This window comes from Pocillopora verrucosa, chromosome 5, assembly GCF_036669915.1.
Source record: "Pocillopora verrucosa isolate sample1 chromosome 5, ASM3666991v2, whole genome shotgun sequence".
NCBI classification, from domain to species: domain Eukaryota; kingdom Metazoa; phylum Cnidaria; class Anthozoa; order Scleractinia; family Pocilloporidae; genus Pocillopora; species Pocillopora verrucosa.
In genome coordinates this window covers 1,893,744-1,914,722 of record NC_089316.1, presented here as the reverse complement: position 1 = coordinate 1,914,722, position 20,979 = coordinate 1,893,744, and the positions used below count along the sequence as shown (strand labels likewise).

Genomic DNA, 20,979 nt, shown 5'->3' with positions numbered 1-20,979 from the left:
ATTATTGGGCATTTCAACCTCAGTTTTTCAGGTGGATCAAAACTGGGTGATATTGAAACGAAATTTAGAATGTCTTTGTCCTGAAAAACAGTATTCCAAAAATTTCCAAAAATCAACTATTTTTCTTCAGTCATGCATTCCACAGGGTAAATCCTATGTTTGCAAGAAGTTCTTTAAAAAAAAAATTACAACTTTTTTGTACAGAAAAGATTGTTTTCAGGCTTAAGATTACATCTTTGTGAGGTAAAAATTGTGAATAATTAATTGATTATGAGTACTGATACATCTTGGATAATGAGATATTTATTCAAGATTGTGCATTCACAACTGAGCTACCTCTATATCACAAAGAATTATCTCAAACCAGTGTTAAATCTGGTCAAACATGCATGTATTTAACTCCTGAAGTTAAAATTCTCCCGAAGTATTACCACATCTTGGGAAAAATCCACAAGAAAAATGTTGTATTATTTTAAATCTCAAACCTACAAAAAATTTGCCAACTTTTACAAGGAGCACATAGAGGACAGCTTCTTAATTCAGTTTCATGCTGTTGAAAGACAGATTGGATAAATGCCTGTAACAAACATTGCCAATCATAATGCACCCTGTTTCCACTTTGTTTAAAATGGTCTTGTGCTGATTTGCATTCCAGTATCAAATCTAAATCATTTGATAATTGACTGACAAGTATATGTACATTTACAATCCCACATTCCTACAACTTTAATTTAAATTACTTGAACTCTGTACACAAAAAATCTAAGACCTCTTAGCCTTAACTTTTGAATTATGTTGGGCAATTAAATCTCGCAGTTCTTTGTCTAACTTTGCATTTCCACTATTTCCAAATGTAGCAACACATGAACGACGTTTCTGCTTTACTGTTTGTTTACAAACATCCTCCTTGCCCTTCCTATTTATGTTTGATGATGATGAGTTTGTCTTAAATGTAGCTTTTTCACTTTGTGTGCTGCTCACAGCAGCAACACAAGAGCGGCGCTTCTGCTTCACACCAACCACAGGTTCCACAGCTGTTGTGGGCCTCTTGCAAGCAGCAGATGGCGACAATACTGTGGATGATGAAGATATGGACTTGTGGCCTGGTGCAGGACAAAAGTTTGGCTCTGCAGTTCTGATTTTGCGGCCATTTTCATCATACTTATTCCTTGCAGCTGCAATTTTCTTGTTGTGTTGTTTTAACAGTGCTTCCAGACTAACATCATGAGATTGTGTTACCATTTTATGCTTTGAGGATGCATTCTTTTCACCATCTGTTTGTGCAAGGGGCTGGCTTGGTTTTTCTTTGCTTGCAGTGTTTTCATGTATTGCTTCTAAAGGTCTTTGGCTAAACATATTTTTGTCCTGAAATTCTCTTTTAATAGTATTGTTACTCTGAAGGTGTCCTAGAGAGTGATCTTGACTTGCGGCTTGTGACAAATCTACTGCTCGAAGAGGCATGTTAGAAACACTACAAGCAGCCTCTTTGCAGAACATTTGATCATTCATTTTGCCCTCTTTGCCTTCAATTTGATAATGCGGCTGAGTAGGTGATGCAGGACTTGTACAAATACTACCTGGACTATTCTTGTTTATACTGGGAATGGCAGGCAACAGTCTTCTTTTCCTTCCAGGTTGATTTCCTTTCTGATATCCACTGACAGCCTTTGATAGCAGAGATGTCTTTGGTGAAGAAGCATATTCTGTGTAAGACCTTTTAACACTTTGCACTGGCGCAGGAGACATTGGAGACTGATTAGTAGGCACACGTTGGGGAGAAAAGACAGCCATGTTGTTCAGGCTACTGCTTCTATCATCTTTCTTATTAGCATGTGATGCATTTTCTGTAAAGTAAAAAAAGCAATTTTAACCAGTTACATTCTGACATTGGTATACATATTCCACAGACTGTTCTCTATACAATTCAAAAGTTTCATTAAATTAAAATCTTTTTGCTTCTATTTGAACCTGGAAATATAATAACTATATTACGAATATAAACTCATTTTCTCAGTCCATGCTGTTAGTTACAGAACCTTGCTTGTTCCCGCTCAGATTAATGGCCCTTACATTCTCACACGTGCCAAAAATCCAAACAGATAAAACCTGGTCAGTAACTTACATGTACAGTACGGACCTTGAACTCAGTTAGTGAGAGGTATCTTTACCTGGTCTGTTATGAGGGGAGTTTATCCATGGTGGTGTAAAACTGCACTGTTTGTGATGTCTTAATCTTTCAGGAGTTAAGTTCCCCTCCTCAGAACTACTTCTTTGTGTGGTCTTCTTCTCATCTTTTTTAGCTGTTGATGACTTCACATCTCTTTGCACTTTTCCACTGTTCTCTCTATTATTCATGCCCTCATGTTCTCCACGTTGTGTTCGAATTGACTTTATACCAAGAGACTTTTTGCTGTTGTAATTTTTCTTCAGTTTATTGGGCTGTGGTTTTGAGCTTGTGGCAGGCTTGTCGACTTGGGCAGCAGCAAGCAGTGGCTTGGTAGTTGCATCATGATGCGATGGGTCCTTTGGTTCATGAAGTGGATGGACTTTCTCAAACCATGAACTGTTCAGACTGTGAAGAAATTCAGTTACAAAATCAGCTTCACAAATAGACTCAAAAGTTGCTTCCTTGTGTCTGTTCAGTAATGGATCAGAGATGACATCATAATGTGGTAAGAACAAAAACAGTGGCATACAAACTGCACCAGAATGTTTCACTGATGTTCTCGCCACATTTTATCATCTTCTGTTATCTGTACCTGAACAGACACTTGGCGACACAAGTGACCAAGACAGAATTTCTCTTTACAATATTAATACAATATCAAGCAGACAAGTGATGAGAATAAAGAAAAACATTAATTACTTAAAGGGATTATTAGTTGATCCAATATCAAATTCTCCAAACTAACATCACAAGAAGTATATGGCAGACAGCAAGGAGAATTACTGATGAGATCTTGGGAGTTAAAGGGTTAATAGTGACGTCATCTATGCATCTGTCCTCCAGTAGATCATAACTAAGGACCAATCAAAACACATGTACATGTTGCTAATGTTTGCATCACATTGGAAAGTGTTTAAGCCAAGGAACTACGACATTAAAATCTCATTTTTTTATTGAAAACATCATATATCTGACACTTAGTTTTCATGCAGATTTCTGTACATAATGCATTTTGCCGCAATGAGAGTTAAAGGAAAGTGATTATAATGGCAATGCTCAACTTTCATTAAGAAATCAGAACAAAAACGCGATTGATGCAACAAAAAGAGGAGCTTATAAGCTTAAGTTCTCCTACTCTAACTTCCTGTATTGAGAAAAATTCAATTAAGAAGTGACGTTAAAAGTTACAAAATATTAAGCTTCAATATAAATTAACGTACGGCGATACATTACTGACTGCAAAGCGAAACATTTCATGTTTTAAATATATTTTTTCTGTGCATTACACAAAAGTTATACAAAGGAAAAAATTAATATAGTAAATCTACAAACAACATCGTAACCAATTCAATCAGTCGATGCCATTTTTAAGAACATCAAATCAAACTTTTCGCAAAATACTGAACGTACCCCGAGTCATTGAATTCATCTTCGAAATCTTCCGTAAAGTCGAACCATTTTGGAGCTTCAAACTCGTAATTTGGATCAGTTTCCATCTAGCAGTGGCTAGGAAGGACAATTAACTTGTCTTTATCACACCCTTCCGCTAAATACAGGAATAAACTGCAAGGGCAAATGAACTATTCATGTTGATCCTGTTCGCTTCAAAAATGGCGCTGAAAATGCAAATCTATTTGGATCCAGACCCCCAGAATTTTCTTCGTCGTCTCTGCAAGATAAGGAGTGGAACGAGAAAGGTGACTGGGTTCATAAAGATCGGTAAAGAAGAATTTAGTTCAAATCATTGCTTTTAGAGCGCATGTTGTAATTTCTGAAAATTACACTTATGGATCAGTAAATTACATCTAAATCTACGAAAGGGTTTTCATAAACAATCGTTATTATTTCCAGCCCTCATAGCAGATTTTGTTGAAGGCGACAATCCTTTTATATAGGGATAAAGGGGTAAGTTTCTAAAGAAACTGTGGTGCTGCGTCGGTGGGAGAGTATAGCAGGTAATTTAGTGTTAACAACTGGGTTGAAAACGTAAATTAGCCACCGTAAAGGGTAAAAAAGCTGACGTTTCGAGCGTTAGCCCTTCGTCATCGCTCTGACGAAGGGCTAACGCTCGAAACGTCAGCTTTTTTACCCTTTACGGTGGCTAATTTACGTTTTCAACCCAGTTGTTAACACTAAATTACCTTTTATATAGGGGTTCCATTTGCCTAGTTATATTTTCTCTTCAGATTGGTCGTTGTGATTACGTTGACCTTGGTTTAATGACGCTCGATCGAAATACATTCTAGAGAAAATTTTCCAATTTGATGTCGAAAGTAATCAGGGATTGCTCTGAATAAGTGATTGTTTTAGGAAACTCGCGCCACTTTAAAAACAATTAGATTCAAAACTTAAACCAATAGTCACTTGCTAAATCGTATTTTCCCTCGCTGCAGGCATTTTTTCTTGTAGTGAGTTCCTATTGGCTCCTCGTAATACTTTCCCTTGTTCTGACCAGTAAAGGGAAAGACCACAAGTCACAAGTTACTTGGGGTCTATGTTAATCTAGACCTCAGCTTGAATGAACATGTTGAACATCTATGTAAGAAACTGATCGATCAGACATCTTCCTCTAGACGAGTGTATACTTTTTTACAACACAACCAATAATTAACTATAACTGCATTCTTATACGGCGGAGCAGTCTGGGGTTCAACACCAAAATGTAACATTAGACGAATTTTTCGTCTTCAGAACAGAGCAGCTTCTTTTATTTTAAGCCTTAATAAAACGAGAGACCAACCTACTGTGACCCTATTCAAGAGAGTAGACTGGCTACCCTCTTAGGACGAGATCAAGGTAAATAAATTACGCTTATTCTACAAATGCTTAAATGGACAATGCCCAGAGTGTTTAGGTAGTAGATCAGTGCGTATCAGCGACACGTCTACCAGAACTTCACGCTATGCTGATATAGCTATATGCTGTCCTAAGTATAACCGTGACACAAAAGGTGGAAAAACTTTCCTTGTTACAGCCGCAATACTTTGGAACTCTCTAACCCTTAATATACGATCTAGCACCAGTATTACCGCATTCAAACAGAACTACTGTAACTTTATAAAGGATGGTTATGCTGGCTTTATAACTTTCCCATTTCATAATTCTTTTATTATCGTCTGATCCCTTTTTAATATTACATTCAATATTACATTTTCGATACGCCTTTTTTATTGTAGTCGTAGAGTGAGGATTAAACCACTCCGAACAGAGGAAATGAACGACTTGGAAGAAGTTGTCGCTTTCATTCGCGATACCAAACGCAGGATTCGCGCTTCTTCACATTGAAAGAAAAGTCAACCACGAAAAGAGATGGAATCATATCTAACACACAAAGAGCAGCTTATTTCGCTTCATGACCAAGCATTCATCTTTGTTTCTTGAAACTTTAAAAAGACGGAAAAGGTAAACAAAGGTGAATACAGATACTGAGCGAAAAAAAAATTCTTTGCGTGTATCATTTCAAGGGAATACTTAAAGTGGGAGGGGGGGGGGGGTATCCCCCTATCTCCCACCAAGTAATTGACACCATCAATACCAGCAAATTTCGCTACTGATAACTTTTTTCTTTCTTTCCTCTTGCCGACCCTTGAATATTCCATGTACACACTTAAGAAAAAAATTGACAAGCAATACATTCTGGTTTCAACGTGGCTTGTATAAATTACAATTCTTTATTTGCATTATGCCTCATATCATCTTCCTCTAATAAGTTTTCTTCGTTACCACATGGATAATTCGAGCAATCAGCGAAATATCTTCAAGTCAACTTCGCAATTCATTGTTAATCTTCGAAAAGACTCCTCACTTTGCGATCCTATTCCGTCGTGTTTTCCGAAGTCTCTTCGGAGCCGGTGCTTCCGACTCGGTCTTTAAATAGCCCTTATCCATATGCTCTTGGGTATCCGGAAAGCTTGAGTTCTAAAAACCTGGAGGAGTGGACGGTGGTGGTGAAAACTTCGCTCGGTGACGAGAACAATGCTTCAAACGTTTTTTCAGCTCATCCTCGGGAAGATCAAGGCCCTGGTAGTACTGAAAAGAAAAGGGATATCTGTCATGGAGCACATTTCGATTAGTAATCACAGTAGCAAAACCTAATTTATCACATTTGCAAGTCAGAACAGACGACATTATCTGAATATTTAAAAGAGAACTCGAGAGACCACTGTCAACAATCGATTTAACATTTCTCAACTCTGAATGACTCGTTGCGAAACACCGAAACTTTGACGTACAGACAGAAAAAAAGTCGCCCATCGTAAAGAACGTCACGTTAGCCAATACAATACAAACCCTAAAAAAACAAAAGGGAATAAAAGGATCTTTTGCCAATGATTGAATTGATTCTTATCTATTACTTTCAAACTAAACAAAAATGAAAGAATAACAGGTAACATGTTTCAACTTTTTTATGGCTTAAGCCAAAACAGCCATTCTCTCAGGACATCTCGTCAGCGATTAGGTCTCCTTAGGAAGATCTTTACCGTCAAAACAAATATCATTTGAAACACTGTTAACTTCAAATTTATTTAGTAATCTACAGTTTCTTGAAGATACATATTCCCCCTATACGCAGAAGCAATTACTTCCACACCAAAAAAACCGATGAACAAAAGTTTTTATCTCTCCTTACCAGGAGAAATTTAAAGAGGAGATGATCTTGCAGAGCCGTTGACACAATTTGTAGGAGCCTGGGTAGCTGTTGGACTGCCATCACAACCATTTTCAAGGGGTGAAAACTGATCTGGTGCCACAGATGGTGCTGGTCCTCTACCAATGGGTGAGGGCCGAGGCCTCTGAGCTCTTCTTTTACCAAACCTGCGATTAAAAGTGACGCGCGTTAATGAAGAACAAGGATTACTGCTCAAACCCTGGTCGTTGAAAAAAATCATGTTTAGATCAGTATTTATTATCATTTTTCCAAGACATAATAAACAGCCCATGATCATAGAAGGAAACTTGAATTTGGGACATGGCTGATAATGCTAGTCAGTAAGAGGTCATTTGTGATTCATGTCCAAATATTTATTGTAGGATTTGGAAATTAGACTTTAGGATAATGCAACAAAAAAAACACACATTAGTATTTGGACCTGAGAATAGCTTAGCATGAAAAACATTAATTTGCAAACTTTAAAGCAAAGAATCAGATCAACACCCACTTCTCTAGCTCCTCCTTTGAGTGTGCAAATGTACAGCGGGGACCTCTTGGACATCCCCCCCAAGTGTGATCCCTGCACATACTGGTTTTGAACTTGTTGTTGTGTGACTAAAAAAGAAAAGGAAAAAAATTGCTACTGTCCCAAAAAGAACCAATGTAAATAATAGGCTTACTACTTGACTCTTAAGGACAATCTAGACCAAGTTTACCAGTACACCTGCCTGAACTGACGCACAAATAAGACTACAGTTAGCTAGACTAAATCAAGATCACTGGAAATTAAAGAAATTTACAACAACAACAACAACAACAACAACAAAAACTTCAAATTGTACTTACTTGTGGTGGATCACCAGATCCTTTCATTCCTCTGCCATGTGACTGATATCATCAAAATAAAGGAAAAACATAATCCATCCTTTAGACTACTCAGTACTTTTAAAATTACTAAACTGTTACCAATGGTTATGATATATTTTTGGAAATGCAAGACTTGTCTGTTAAACAAAGGAGACCCTTAAATGTTCAACAGCTGCTCTTGATGCTTATGCATGCATCTAGTTTTTTTTTTTTAATCTGTTCTTTTGTAAAAAGGGCCTGCAGATGTTTCAAATTAGCCTTTTGAATATGAAAGAACAGAACCAAAAGCAACATTAATCACAATGATCATCCTGCATCTGCCAAAAGAGCTCTCATGTAGTTTCCATGTAATCAAAAGAGACTCAAATCAAGAAATGAGTGGATTTTATTTTAAAAGACAAAAACACCATTGCTCACTTTTGAAAAGTCAACAAATCTGTGGACCACAGAATGTACAGAAACCATGGCTTGTTCTAGCTCATCCCAAGCTGGACATGATGCCTCTGCAGGAAAAAAAATCAAAGACACATGTTATCTCAACTGGTAATGCAATTGTTTCTGGCCTTGAAGTACATGTATTTGTAATTGACTGTGCAACTGGGGTGTCTACATGTATATGATCCCAAAGCTGTAGTGAATAACTCGGCCAAACCAGGCCACTTATGTCAAGAACTTATTCAAGCTCCAGTCAATGAAAATTCATGTGCTTCTGTATGCAACAAATTGCCATTCTTGCAAAAAAGACTGCCACACAAACCTGGAGATGCATCAATGTGGGACAGTAATTCAAACTGATCTCTCATTTGACAGAGATTCCCAGGATCACCAGATCTCTGTAGGGCAATGATCAGCTCTTGGATGCTCTGGGAGAATGAGGCAGGGGTTTGGAGCTGAAAACAAAATAAAAGAAATTAGTTTTAACTGTAATGCTACCATTTTTTGGGATAAACTTGTGATGCAAACCATAACACTCCATTAAAAAATTCACAGGTCTTCCCATGATAAAAATACAATAATAGCCCTGCTGCTTTAAATCTTGAATAGTGATATCAAAAATTTCAAACTAGCTTAGATCCATTGTATTAAATGTACAGTTTTACTTCATTAAAGCTGAAGCCATAACTAACAACACACCTTGTCAATGATAGATTGCATGTGAGACTTGTGATCCATGTCACCGTAGAGCAGTGAGGACCACTTGTCTGGGAGAATGCGCAGCCCTGCCTCTGTTGCAATTTGCACTATCTGTGCATCATGTACTTTCCGCAGTGCATCATAAGTACGGTACTGATAGCAAAAAAAAAAAAGAAAAAAAAAAAAGAATGATATAATGTTTTTAAGTCTAAAAAGCACAACCAACACAATTATTAACCACTGTTTATTCAATGGAAAGAAATAACTAACATGTGAATTTAATGGTAGTTACATCTGAAAACACTTATTAAATTTTTCAAAGAAACAGTACCTGTTCTTTGAGCTGCATTAGAGATGGCTCATTGTTCTTTTCCTCGACCTGAATGAAAAAATTGAGTCAATATTTGCAGTTCAACACTTTTAAATACACAGAGACCTCTTAATTACATTTAATATATATTACAAGCATACTCAATTTCCTACATAACAAAAATCTCAGTGCACTTTTTAGTGACAATTTAACAGACATCCACTGAAATCCACCTTAATGGAGCATAAAGCATAAACTCACCTTAAAACAGGATGCTCTGTAAAGCAACTGCACTACATGGCCAATACTTGTTTTGGAAGCCTGTGGAAACACAGATTCCAGCTTCTGGACCACAAAAAGAACCAAAACCTTTCTAGACAAAGCCTCACCACCCTCAAGAGCCAACAAAATCAGTTTCAAAGCTTCTTCCTGAATAGCTGGTCCTAAAAACTGACAACCACGATTCCGTACAGCAGCCCATATATTAGCTGAGACTTGTTGATGCAATAAAATGAGCTCTGTAACTGTCCTTTCTCCCAAACTTCTGGCTGCACGCATGGCTCTAGATCTTCCTTCACCCTCAGCCAATTGACAGTTAACTAATGTCACAAGCTTCCTCTGCATGGGTCTCGTAAGGACGTTATTCCCATTGCTGTTGACAGAACCATTACGGGTGCTGCCATTGACTTTTCCATTCACTGTACCATTACCAGAGCCACTGACAGGTTTCAAGAACAGGGCAAGCTTTTCAATACAGCTTTTTGAATTTAAATAATAAGTGGCATATTCTCTAAGACTGTCAATTGGGGGAAGCCTATTGTCTGGCATTTCTTCTCCAACTAATTGAAGCAAAGCATAGTTGTATGGAAGTTTGGATATATCTGTCTCTACAGAAGCCTGATCAGTAGGGCACTGTGTTTTAGACAGTTTTGACAAGCAGGAAACACAAAATGTGTGTCCACATCCCAAGCTGATTGGCTGCCGATCATGATTGTCAAATTCCTTGTAACATATTGGACACTGAAGAAATTCTGTCCCTTGAGGTTTTTGAATCGGCATAATTGATACCACTAATGCACACACAGCAGTTTTACGGAAATTTATTGATGCTTAATACCATGAGTATCCTGCAATGAAATAATAAACAATAAGACACAAACTTGTTACAAACATCATACATCACACAAAAGGAGGCTACAAAATTATTTTTACCAACACAACACCAATATCAAGACATCTCAAAATAACTATACTAGTCTATGTCTTAGGAATAAAACGAAAGACTGTAAATTAAACATTACAAAGAAGAAAGAGTTTCCTGTTTAGAAATATTTCAGTCAGCCTTGCATGAAAGAATTTTGCACCATAATACACCCTTTCTTCTTGAAACACTTATTAACAGCTTGACAATCAGACAACTCAAAAATGAACCAAAAGCACATAACTCATCAAAAACTCAAATCATACCAGAAAACTTCTGTTTCTGTTGATATAGTTTCATATCCAAGATATTACTCTCTCCTCCTACACAAAAAGACCAAAATCCCCTTATATTGCTTTAAGACTCCTTATTGGACTGACCATAGTTTGAAAGTAGAAGGACAATGGAAAATAACTTCCAAAGCAGCGAGTCATATGTTAAGTCCATTGATACTTTCATAAATATCCTTTAAAACTCATAGGAATGATATGCCCCTCTTCACATTGTACGAGAGCTTCTAAATTTTATCTATAAAATTGCTCTTCCAGCACCTGTTGTTTGAATCAAAAAGTTTATTCCTAAAACCTTTCATGGTATTAAAAGAAGAAAGGCAGAATCATGTTGTAACCTCTAAGAGTGACTAGCATCTAGATTCTCCTTACAGTATCACCCCCAAATAAAACAGTAAGTTCATGAGAATGGAGGAAATGATCGCCAACTAAAGAAACTCTTGATTGTTCGACAAATTCTCCTCGTCACGACCTCAAGAAATGTATGAAGAACAGAATGGAGAATATGCAGACTGACGTTAGGGTGTAAGAGGTTAAACAATCATGCTATGATTGCTCATAATTAATTACAACACCATGGCTCTATGTTGCGCCAAGACACGATGCTCATACATGATACATGTATGGACAAGAAAATAGTTCCGTTGTTTATGTTACTATAAATGGCTGCAAATGAACTTTTCTCGTTGATTACGTTGGAATATGTTCCCAGCAATCTTGCTTCCTTTCGCAAAGTAAACTATCTCCTGGTCATGAATACCGCGAAAAGCTTGAGAAACATTCCAAAATACTACAACCGCATCGAACCGGCGACTAGTACGTAGATGTTTATTTATGTTAATGACTAGGTACAGCTGTGATCGAAAACAAATACCTATAAAAGTTGATCAAAGCCCTTATCCAGAACTTTGAAATGTTTGATTAGACGTTCTTTGAAAGATTACGAGAGATGAGCTCTCTGAACTTTCGAATTCCCAAGCAAGATGTTTCGTGACCAAAACGAGAAATGCAATCATAAGCGAAAAGACTAAGGAGACTTCCTGTTGAAGTGCAGTCGGTCTGCACGTTCCCAAGACTGCAAAGTCGATCTTCGCCTCATTCACTCACCTTAGACATGTACAAAGCCGCTATCCAACACTGGAAAACACTAGCATGTACAAACAATGCCTTGAACTATTCAAAGGCCTTTCCAAGAAAGCAGGAACTCAATGCTGAATTGCGGCAAAATCGCTCTTAAAAAAGATGTGCGCACTCCGATTGCATTGCATTGTGGTAGCTTCATTTTCAATGAATTTCATTTTCGGTTAAAGCAGCGGAAATTGGCGGATGTTAGCCGCACATTCCATAAACGTTAGGCCATTCCTTTTTTCTTTCGCCATAGGTAAATGTTAATCGATTTATTTTGAATGTGTAAAAATATTTCTTGCTCGTATTTGTCGCGTATTCAATATGGTTCTCAAGGACAAACGCAATCACGCAATCACTGTCATATGGGCAAGGAAGGACAATTCTTTAAATCGCCCTTCTGCTAAATGCAGGAATGAACTGCAAGGGCAAGTGAGCTATTCGTGTTGATCCTGTTCGCTTCAAAAATGGCGCTGAAAATGCAAATCTATTTGGATTCAGGTCCCCAAGGAATTTTCTCCGTCGTCTCTTGCAAGACAGGGAGTGGAACGAGAAAGGTGATTGGGAAGTATTTGATTCAAAATAATTTAGTTCAAATCAGGATACTTTAAGAACGCATGTTGGAATTTCTGAAAATACACTCGTGGATCAATAAATTACAACTAGATTTACGGAAGGATTTTCATAAACAGTCGTTATCGTTTCTCATGGCAGACTTTGTTGAACTAAGGGGACAATTTTCTGATATTTGGGTTCCCATTTGCCCCCAGCGACATTTTTTTCGTCAGATAGGTCGTTGTGATTACGCTGACTTTGGTTTTATGACGCTCGATCGAAATACGCTCTAAAGAAAAGTGTTGAAAGTTATCCAAGATTGCTCTGAATAGGAGATTTATCTAGGAAACTCGCGCCACTTTAAAAAGCAATTGGATTCAAAACTTAAACCAATGGCGACTTGCTCAATCGCATTTTTCCGCGCTGCAGGCATGTTTTCTTGTAGTGAGTTGCCATTGGCTCCTCGTAATATTTCTCGACATGTACACACTTAAGAAAAAAATTGACAAGCAGTACATTCTAGTATAAATGCATGAGGCTTGTTCACAATACAGTTCTATATTTGTATTATGCCTCGTATCATCTTCCACCAATCAGTTTTCTTCGTTACCACACGGATAACCCGAGAAATCAGCGATCGTGACATCTTCATGTCAACTTCGCAATTCATCGTTAATCTTCGAAAAGACACTTCACTTTGCGATCCTATTCCGTCGTGTTTTCCGAAGTCTCTTCGGAGCCGGTGCTTCCGACTCGGTCTTCAAATAGCCCTTAGCCATATACTCTTGGGTATCCGGAAAGCTTAAATTCCAAAAGCCTGGCGGAGTGGACGGGGGTGGTGAAAACTTCGCTCGGTGACGAGAACAGTGCTTCAAACGTTTTTTCAGCTCATCTTCGGGAAGATCAAGGCCCTGGTAGTACTGAAAAGAAAAGGGATATCTGTCTTGGAGCGCATTTCGATTGGCAATCACAATAGCAAAACCTAATTTATCACATTTGCAAAACAGATGAAATTATCTAGATATGTAAAAGAGAACTCGAGAGACCACTGTCAACAATCGGCTTGACATTTCTCAACTCTAACTGACTCGTCACGAAACACCGAAACTTTGACGCACAGACTGAAAAAAGTCGCCCATCGTGAAGAACAGCATATTAGCCAATACAATACAAATCCTAAAAAAAGGACAAAAACAAGGGAATAAATTTCGCCAACGGCTGAATTGATTTTTATCTGTTGCTCTCAAACTAAACAAAAATGAGAGAAAAACAGGTCACATGTTCCAACTTTTGTAAGGCTTAAACCAAAACAGACATTCTTTTATGACCTCTCGTCAGCGATTAGGTCTAAAGGTGGTAGGTTTCTAAAGAAGCTGTGGTGCTGCGTCGGTGGGAGAGTATAGCAGGTAATTTAGTGTTAACAATTGAGTTGAAAACGTAAATTGGCCACCGTAAAGGGTAAAAAAGCTGACATTTTGAGGGTTAGCCCTTCGTCAGAGCGATTGGAGGAATTGTGGGTTGTGTGTGGGTTTATATGCAGAAAGTGGAGCTACGTTATTGGTAGGAATATGGTGACGAGAAAACAGGAATAAGGTCTTTCTAGGAAGATCTCCACTGTCATGTTAAATACCATTTAAAACACTATTAACTTTAAACTTATTTAGTAATCTACAGGTTCTTGATGATGCATATTCCCCCTATACAAGGAAGAAATTACTTCCACAAAAAAAACCGATGAAAAGATCTGCCTTGCTTCTTTAGTATGTTTTGTTCGTTTCAAAAGCCTTTAAAATTCCTGTATTCTTCGTGCCTAAGTTTTCCTGTACCTAGTGCCTTTTGGGCCAAATTCCAGCATGGAATGTCTTAGTTCACTTTTTCACTCAGTGGACTATTTTTTTCTGTCAAAGTAATCTAGCATGTTACCTCTTGGCAGTCACGACATTTATAGCCGTTCAGCTTGGCTCTTTCATCTTTCTTCCGGACAACTTCTACGTATTTATAATTTGGTTCAGCGTCATTATTCCTAGTCAAATTTAGGAGGGAATGATTCACCAGCGTTAGCAATAATAATATTGATGTACGCGTTTAATACAATATTTTTAACTGAGCTAAAAAGCCATATGTCGGAAGAAAGACAAATTCAAGAGGAGCATTCCTTTATGGGAACAAAGAATTCTCAAAAATTTGCCTCACTTTCAAAATGTGGCCTTGCTGCTCAAATGAACTAGTACCTAGAAGGCATGGGCTCGAATCTCGTCGAGGCCTAAATCTCTTGACCCTTTAACCCTTTATCTACCAGATCAAATTTGAAATTCTCCTTTCTGTCAACCATCCAATTCATGTAATGTTAGTTCAGAGAATTTAGTATTGGATCAATTAATCATCCCCAAATTGATATTTTTCTCTATTCTCATCACTTATCTGTTTGATATTGTATTGATATTGTAAGGAGAAATTCTATCTTGGTCACTCATGGGAGTTAAAGGGCTAAACCCTAAGAGTAACCGGTATCTAAGTTCTCCTTACAGTAATACTGCTCAACCATTCATTAAGATTATGAGAATAAAGGAAATGATCGCCGCCTTGGAGGTTTTGATCTTCATATCAATTCTCCTTGTCAGTATCAGTAGAAACTTATAGAGAGGGGTATGGAGAATATATATACTATATAAAGGGTTAAAGCTACTTTTTCCGCAGTTTCTTCAGTTGCAGCTCACCCTCGAGGATCATTTCGTCACTTGTATACAACTTACCCTCAGAGGGCCTACGTGTAGCCGCACCCTTCCCCCAAAGGTAAAATGTAGGCGCCTCTGTTTCACCTTTGGGGAGGAAGGGTGCGGCTACACGTAGGCTAACACTCAGAGGGCTTTTCCCCGCCTACCTGTAAATTCTGTAATAATGTACATGAAAAAGTAAGGCGCTTCTGATTGGCTGAAAACGAGTGTATTCTCATGTAACACGAGTGCAAATTTGTAACACGGGTGCAAATTACAAATAGCGCGCGCACGCTTTCAAAATTTCGTCGGTCTTGACTTTCTGCGATGTTCTTTCATGTACATTATTAAAAACTAATAAAATGAATTCTCGAGCAATTTGGTGTAATAAACACTTGTAAAATTTTCACAAATTGCACTCGCCCTACGGTCTCGTACAATTTTGTCGTCTTTATTTACACCAAATTGCACTCGAAATCATGTTGTTACCTATGCTAACTGCAAACCCTCACGGAGACCATGGGTAACCCAGTATAGACTAGCATCTCATCCGAGGGGGAGGAAGTTCCGGTAGCTATACGAATCAGCATCATGGCATATCTCGTATGCAGGGGTAAGTTTCATAAAGAGCTGATTTACAGCGGTCTACCGCTGTCCATTACTCCTCTCACCGCCGTCCGTTTAGCATACGAGCAAGCTCGTGTTTAGGTTTCGACTTACGGACCTCTCCCGGGTACAGCCGCCTAATGCCCCATGGAAAAAAGCTTATCAAAACACCTGTATATGTCTCGTTAGCTCAACTACTGGATGGAATTGATAAATTCAAATACCAAATACCTGACTCTCATTTTTGAACACTCATTCGTATCTTTCGGCCTGTTTTCTTGCGAAGACTTACTGCTATACTTCTGTTTATAAGAAAAAAAGGTAACTTGTTATTTAACATTTGGTGAAAGTGCGTTTGGCCGAAGTATTAGCTCAGTCAGTACCTCATTTTTGCCTGTAAAATTTTCTTTTCCGTCGTTCTCCAGGCAAAGACCTTCTTTTTCACTGTCCTGTTGCACATCTAACAATGAAAAGATACACATGCAGCAAAAATAATAACTAAAGAAAACTGAGAACACCTAAGATTCAGCCGCTACTTGCACATTGGAATTAATTTCAGATTCGACACAATCGACGAAGAGGTTGAAAGCAATGCAAATGCAACAACAAGCCCGTGAAGAATCTAAGAAGAAGTACATGATCATGTCCAAGCCCGAGTGAAACGATTCGTGCGACCAAGTCACGATTGGTTCGGTCCTGCATCTGATTGGTTGCAAAAGCGGCGCGAGCTCTTAACAAATCGCAGAGCGCTTAAGAAAGCAATGTTCTTCAATTCTAGTGATTACCTGATGAGCAGTGTTCATCCATATTACCAAACAGGTCCATACCACTCGTGTACAGCCCTGTGATATCTCCACTGCTACCCAACGGAGTGGTAAAAGACTTCTTATCAGCTCTGCGTGAAGGAAATTCCTCCAGTAGAATCACTTCGGATGTTTTTGGCGGTGGTGCCGTAGGTACTTTGAACAAAGTCTTAAATTTTTCCCCCTAACAAATACATGGTTCCAAAAAAATAATGAATCTGTCAAAGTTATCCTTACTAATCCGTGCTAATTCCGCTTCACCAGTTTTCAATAAACTCTCAATAATTGCACCATGGCCTTGCGCTGTTTCGCTACTTAATGCGTAAAATCGTCAAACTAAATTATACGACACAATCATGAATTCCAAAAGTGAAAAGTTTGTCTTAGTTTTGACGGAAAGACTTTAACTGAAACACTGAACGTAAAAAGTATATAATTAACTAACCCTAAAATCTTCTTTTTTTCCACGGGACTTTTGATCATCAAATTCCCCTGAAGTGTCCCTCTTTCTCTTCCCAGAGGTAAAATCATTTTTGCTCAAAGCCCCTTTCGTGCTGAAAAAGTTTGTGTCCAAAGTTGTCTGTTTGGTTGATTTGCTTTTGCAAGTGCTTCCAGCTTTCATTGATGGAGGTTGTTTTTCCATTTGCTCATTCTCGATTTCTGTTTTAACATTGTCTTCAACCAATTTAGAATCAAAATTGGGTTTGCATTCTTGTTTCTCAGATTTCTCTTCGGCCTTGAGTCCATGAGGTAAAAGCGACACTGAGCAATCAGCAGTCAGGTTCATGTCTTGTTGCAGAGAACGCGTACGGCTTGGAATCGTTGGAGATTCTGGCTGTGTGTACGACAAGTCAACTGGAAATTGTGAATCTGATTTAGGCAAATTTGCTAGCTGCGACTTAACATTAGTTAAAATATCCATAGTTTCATCCTTCGGATATTGTTTTGGATTATCTAGAATACCGACACTCACATCATCATCATCATCATTACCATCACCATCGTCAACATTATCATAATCAAAACGAAGTGAACTTGCGGCAGCAAGAGGAGTACTTGCTGCAGAAGGTGCCCCTATAAAGTAACCGAAGCCATCACCAACTTCTTCTGTGTACACATCCTCAGTGTCTTGAACAAGAACCTCGGGATGAGCAGAAATATTGCCTCCTTGTCTTTGATCAGGTAGAGAAGGATGGTAAAGTTTTGTGCTTTCATTGGTATCAGGATAAACCTCGTCATCATCCGTTATCAGTTTTTCCTTTTCTTCAGTTTCACTGATGTGTGTTTCGTCTTTGTCTTGAGAATTTGTTTTCACTTCCTCTGCAGCAGTTGACTGCGAGGCTGACACTTTGTTGTATCTAACCTTCTTCTTGCTTTTAAGGGTGGAAAGTTTGCCATTCCTCTTGTTGATCACGAGGCAATCTTCTTTGTATAAGGAAGAGCTAGTAGAATTATTATTCCTGAGGACACAAATTCACAAAAGTTTCATAGCCCTTACATCCCTTGGAGTAACTTACATCAAATTCATTTCTGCTTACAGTATCATCCCCAAAACAAGCATTAAGGATAAATTATGAGAATTTAGGATAGTATTGCTGGCCAAAGAAGCTCTCATATTCTCTTTATTGGTACCATAGGAAATGTTTATAGATAATAGTATCGTTAATAAGGATATTAATGTTAGGGTGTAGAGGATTAACCCTTAAACTCCCATGAATGACCAAGACAGAATTTCTCCTTACAATATCCATACAATATCAACCAGATACGAGATGAGAATAAAAAAAATAATTATCCTTTTGAGGATAAATAGTTGATCCAATACTAAATTCTCTGAACTACCATTATATAAGAATTGTGGGGTTGACAGAAAGGAGAATTACAAATTTGATCTGAGAGTTAAAGGATTAAAACAAAAGATGACAAATATGTTACCTAATCAAACTTGAAGTCTTCCTTATCCCTCTTTACCAATTTCTTCGTTAGCACCCCTCACTCTCAAATTATTTCATGAGTTTTATATTAGCCAACTAGAATTTAGTCCTCCAAAAATTGACACAGGGACTACAACCTGGGTTTACTTTAATGCAAAAGTAAGAAACAGATTTTTCAACTCACATCAACTCCTGGAAAATATCCTTATTTACATATTTTTCAAGGATGTGTGGAGGGAATGTTCCATATGATTTCATTGCTGTAGAGCAAAATACAGGAAAAAACATTTAAACAGAAGTTGTATGCAAACAACCATTCCATTTCTCTAACAAAGAAAAACAAACAGACTAACACCACAGCCTAATTCATTATATTTAGTTAATTCACTCATTTGGTAATTATATTGTAATCTGTTTCTAGGGATTTACAGAAAAAGAGAAGAACTATTTGAAGATTGCAGTATCTGTAAATGCGAAATCATAATCAAGGAAAAGAGGTAAATAAAAGTTTTTACCAAATATTTAATTTCCGGACCAAGTCTAAGACTTTGATATCATCATGTATGTAAAAACCAACCTTTAAACCTCCGCTGAGTTTCATCTCGAAATTGGTCCCACCATTGTTCTTTCCTGTGCAGTTCATCATATTTCCTGAAATATTATTGTCACAAAACTGATGTAAAAAGAAAAGCATACATGTAGGGAAAGGGGAGGAAGAATTAACTCCCATGAGTGACCAAGACAGAATTCCTCCTTACAATATCAATACAATATCATGCAGACAACTGATGAGAATGAAGAAAAATATTAATTAGGGGATTATTAGTTGATTCAATACCAAACTCTCCAAACTAACATCACAAGAACTATATGGCAGACAGTAAGGAGAATTACTAATGAGATCTTGGGAGTTAAAGGGTCTACACAAAGAAGTCCATCATCTCAACCCATCTTTCTACTCTAACCTCTTTAGCTTTTCATCCTTGTATGCCAGTTCCTTTTCAACCTTTGCCAAGGTTTCTTTAAGACTTGAGGCAATAGTTTGAAAGTAATAACAAGAAAACACAATCAGCATCTAAACAATACTCTTATCTAACTAATTATTGACATATTTTGCAACCAAAATATGGATATCCTAAGAAAACCATATGGGAGATACATATGAACTTACACATTTTGTTCATACAATATTTGACAATTGCAGTAACAGTTAAGTTCAAGAATTTATGGTTCCTTTCCTTCCTGAGAGTCAAACAGAAAGTGGAATAATTTTCCCTCCAGCATACCAATATTATTCTTAAATTTCTGCAAATCGTGCACCTCAATCTCTGCAAATTAGAAATCCTATTAATTTCATAACATACTTTCATATTCTGCTGCTTTGAATCAAAAACATTTTTACAACTGAGGTCATACAACTTTGTTAAAAATTAAGTTTAAGATTTAATTCCTACTGATTATTTTCATCTTGAAAATGCTTGACTTGCTCCTTTATCTGATTGTTTTCTTTCTCCAAGCACTGAACCCTTTTATCAGACTCTGTACATCTGTCACTGAGATCTGAAAAATGTGAAACAATTGAATTTTCTCAGTGCATACTATAATAATGAAGGATGCATAAGTCAGAGTGATGTACAGCCCTTGCCAAAGAGTCAAGACAAGAGCTTTAACATTCTTGTCCCTTATGTAGAGACATGGTCAGCCTAACTCATAGATTGGGCATCATTTTTTGCATTTTTCAGGCAAACAGGAGGCAAGCAAGAGGCAAGAGATGCACAAGGTTAGGGGAAATTTTTCTTTTCACTTCTCCTCTATCAGGTGTTAGAGGAGAAGTGTGGGCCTGATAAATGCAGAAGAACTCCTACTCTGCTCTCTACTGTTGGTTAAACTCTACTAAAGCTTAATTTTGAGTGCAAGCTAATCTTTTAAAACCAAACAGATGGACCTACAAGGCATGGTAGAAAACTCTTACAATTTTGTTCAACTAATTGAGGCAAGGAGATTTAGAGTTACCATGAACTTAGGGTTAGACCCCATCTAGATTCTTTAAACAACTGCAGCTCTTTTTGAGCAGGTGATCGAGTTTGTAAAGAAGTTGAGAAAGAGATATATTATCCCTTTCTCAATTTCTATAAAAACTCGACTTAATATATCTCTTTCTCGATTTCTTTACAAACTCGAAAAGTGCGGCAGTTGTGTTTTAGATTTTTTCAAGTAAAATTCTTTAAGGCAGACAGCTTTAGATTAATAGAGTCTTTTCGATCAATATGCTACTTTAATTTTTGGGGCCATGAGAAAGAATAGGGTCTTTGTCTATCTCTATGCACCCAAGAAAAATAAAGTATTATTTGCATGTTGATTCTTTAACATGCACAATTTACACCTTGCCTTGAAAATCTCTTTTTATGGTCTCTTTGAGCTTTTCCAGCAGAGAATATGATTCCATTAGAAATTATCCAAGCTACACTCCGATTCCTTTCCATCTGAAGCTTAAAGGGACCAAATTTTAAGTTCAGAGAATAAAAACTTTTGGAGCGATACATTCATCGTGTAAACTTCCCGCCATGTTGACCCCGCGGTTTTGAGACTGGGTCCAAGGAGTCGCCTGGCACTTCTTTGTGT

The 20,979-nt window shown here is 37.6% G+C and overlaps 3 protein-coding genes across 3 annotated transcripts; all 3 read right to left on the bottom strand.

Moving 5' to 3' along the window:
- Positions 1 to 322: 322 nt before the first annotated feature.
- Positions 323 to 3,771, bottom strand: LOC131781573 (uncharacterized). Its single transcript, XM_059098264.2, has 3 exons — positions 3,578 to 3,771; positions 2,169 to 2,572; positions 323 to 1,844 (listed from the first exon to the last, which is right to left on the bottom strand). Exons 1-3 carry the CDS (start codon positions 3,661 to 3,663, stop codon positions 763 to 765), a joined length of 1,572 nt encoding a protein of 523 aa, XP_058954247.2. The 5' UTR covers positions 3,664 to 3,771; the 3' UTR covers positions 323 to 762.
- Positions 3,772 to 4,942: 1,171 nt separating this feature from the next.
- LOC131781574 (roquin-1) lies at positions 4,943 to 11,883 on the bottom strand. The gene is made up of 10 exons (XM_059098265.2): positions 11,728 to 11,883; positions 9,391 to 10,256; positions 9,151 to 9,198; positions 8,820 to 8,972; positions 8,443 to 8,575; positions 8,103 to 8,188; positions 7,665 to 7,706; positions 7,327 to 7,433; positions 6,798 to 6,982; positions 4,943 to 6,196 (listed from the first exon to the last, which is right to left on the bottom strand). Exons 2-9 carry the CDS (start codon positions 10,186 to 10,188, stop codon positions 6,808 to 6,810), a joined length of 1,542 nt encoding a protein of 513 aa, XP_058954248.2. The 5' UTR covers positions 10,189 to 10,256; positions 11,728 to 11,883; the 3' UTR covers positions 4,943 to 6,196; positions 6,798 to 6,807.
- Positions 11,884 to 12,839: 956 nt separating this feature from the next.
- LOC131781583 (DNA endonuclease RBBP8-like) lies at positions 12,840 to 20,924 on the bottom strand. The gene is made up of 11 exons (XM_059098276.2): positions 20,746 to 20,924; positions 19,812 to 19,917; positions 19,323 to 19,385; positions 18,935 to 19,008; positions 18,542 to 18,617; positions 16,869 to 17,883; positions 16,406 to 16,607; positions 16,004 to 16,080; positions 15,852 to 15,922; positions 14,224 to 14,323; positions 12,840 to 13,220 (listed from the first exon to the last, which is right to left on the bottom strand). Exons 1-11 carry the CDS (start codon positions 20,801 to 20,803, stop codon positions 12,993 to 12,995), a joined length of 2,070 nt encoding a protein of 689 aa, XP_058954259.2. The 5' UTR covers positions 20,804 to 20,924; the 3' UTR covers positions 12,840 to 12,992.
- Positions 20,925 to 20,979: the final 55 nt, after the last annotated feature.

What these genes read in the sequence shown, in the direction of transcription:
- LOC131781583 (XM_059098276.2), bottom strand. Translation starts at nt 20,803, where the DNA reads ATGGAATCATATTCTCTGCTGGAAAAGCTCAAAGAGACCATAAAAAGA. An exon ending in CATAAAAAGAGATTTTCAAG is followed by an intron (nt 19,918 to 20,745) that starts GCAAGGTGTAAA and finishes CACATTTTTCAG; the next exon opens with ATCTCAGTGACAGATGTACA. An exon ending in TTTCAAGATGAAAATAATCA is followed by an intron (nt 19,386 to 19,811) that starts GTAGGAATTAAA and finishes TATTGCCTCAAG; the next exon opens with TCTTAAAGAAACCTTGGCAA.
- LOC131781574 (XM_059098265.2), bottom strand. Translation starts at nt 10,188, where the DNA reads ATGCCGATTCAAAAACCTCAAGGGACAGAATTTCTTCAGTGTCCAATA. An exon ending in GATTTGTTGACTTTTCAAAA is followed by an intron (nt 7,707 to 8,102) that starts GTGAGCAATGGT and finishes TGATGATATCAG; the next exon opens with TCACATGGCAGAGGAATGAA. An exon ending in TCAAAGGAGGAGCTAGAGAA is followed by an intron (nt 6,983 to 7,326) that starts GTGGGTGTTGAT and finishes TTTTAATCGCAG; the next exon opens with GTTTGGTAAAAGAAGAGCTC.
- LOC131781573 (XM_059098264.2), bottom strand. Translation starts at nt 3,663, where the DNA reads ATGGAAACTGATCCAAATTACGAGTTTGAAGCTCCAAAATGGTTCGAC. An exon ending in GATGAATTCAATGACTCGGG is followed by an intron (nt 2,573 to 3,577) that starts GTACGTTCAGTA and finishes ATTTCTTCACAG; the next exon opens with TCTGAACAGTTCATGGTTTG. An exon ending in CTCCCCTCATAACAGACCAG is followed by an intron (nt 1,845 to 2,168) that starts GTAAAGATACCT and finishes TTTACTTTACAG; the next exon opens with AAAATGCATCACATGCTAAT.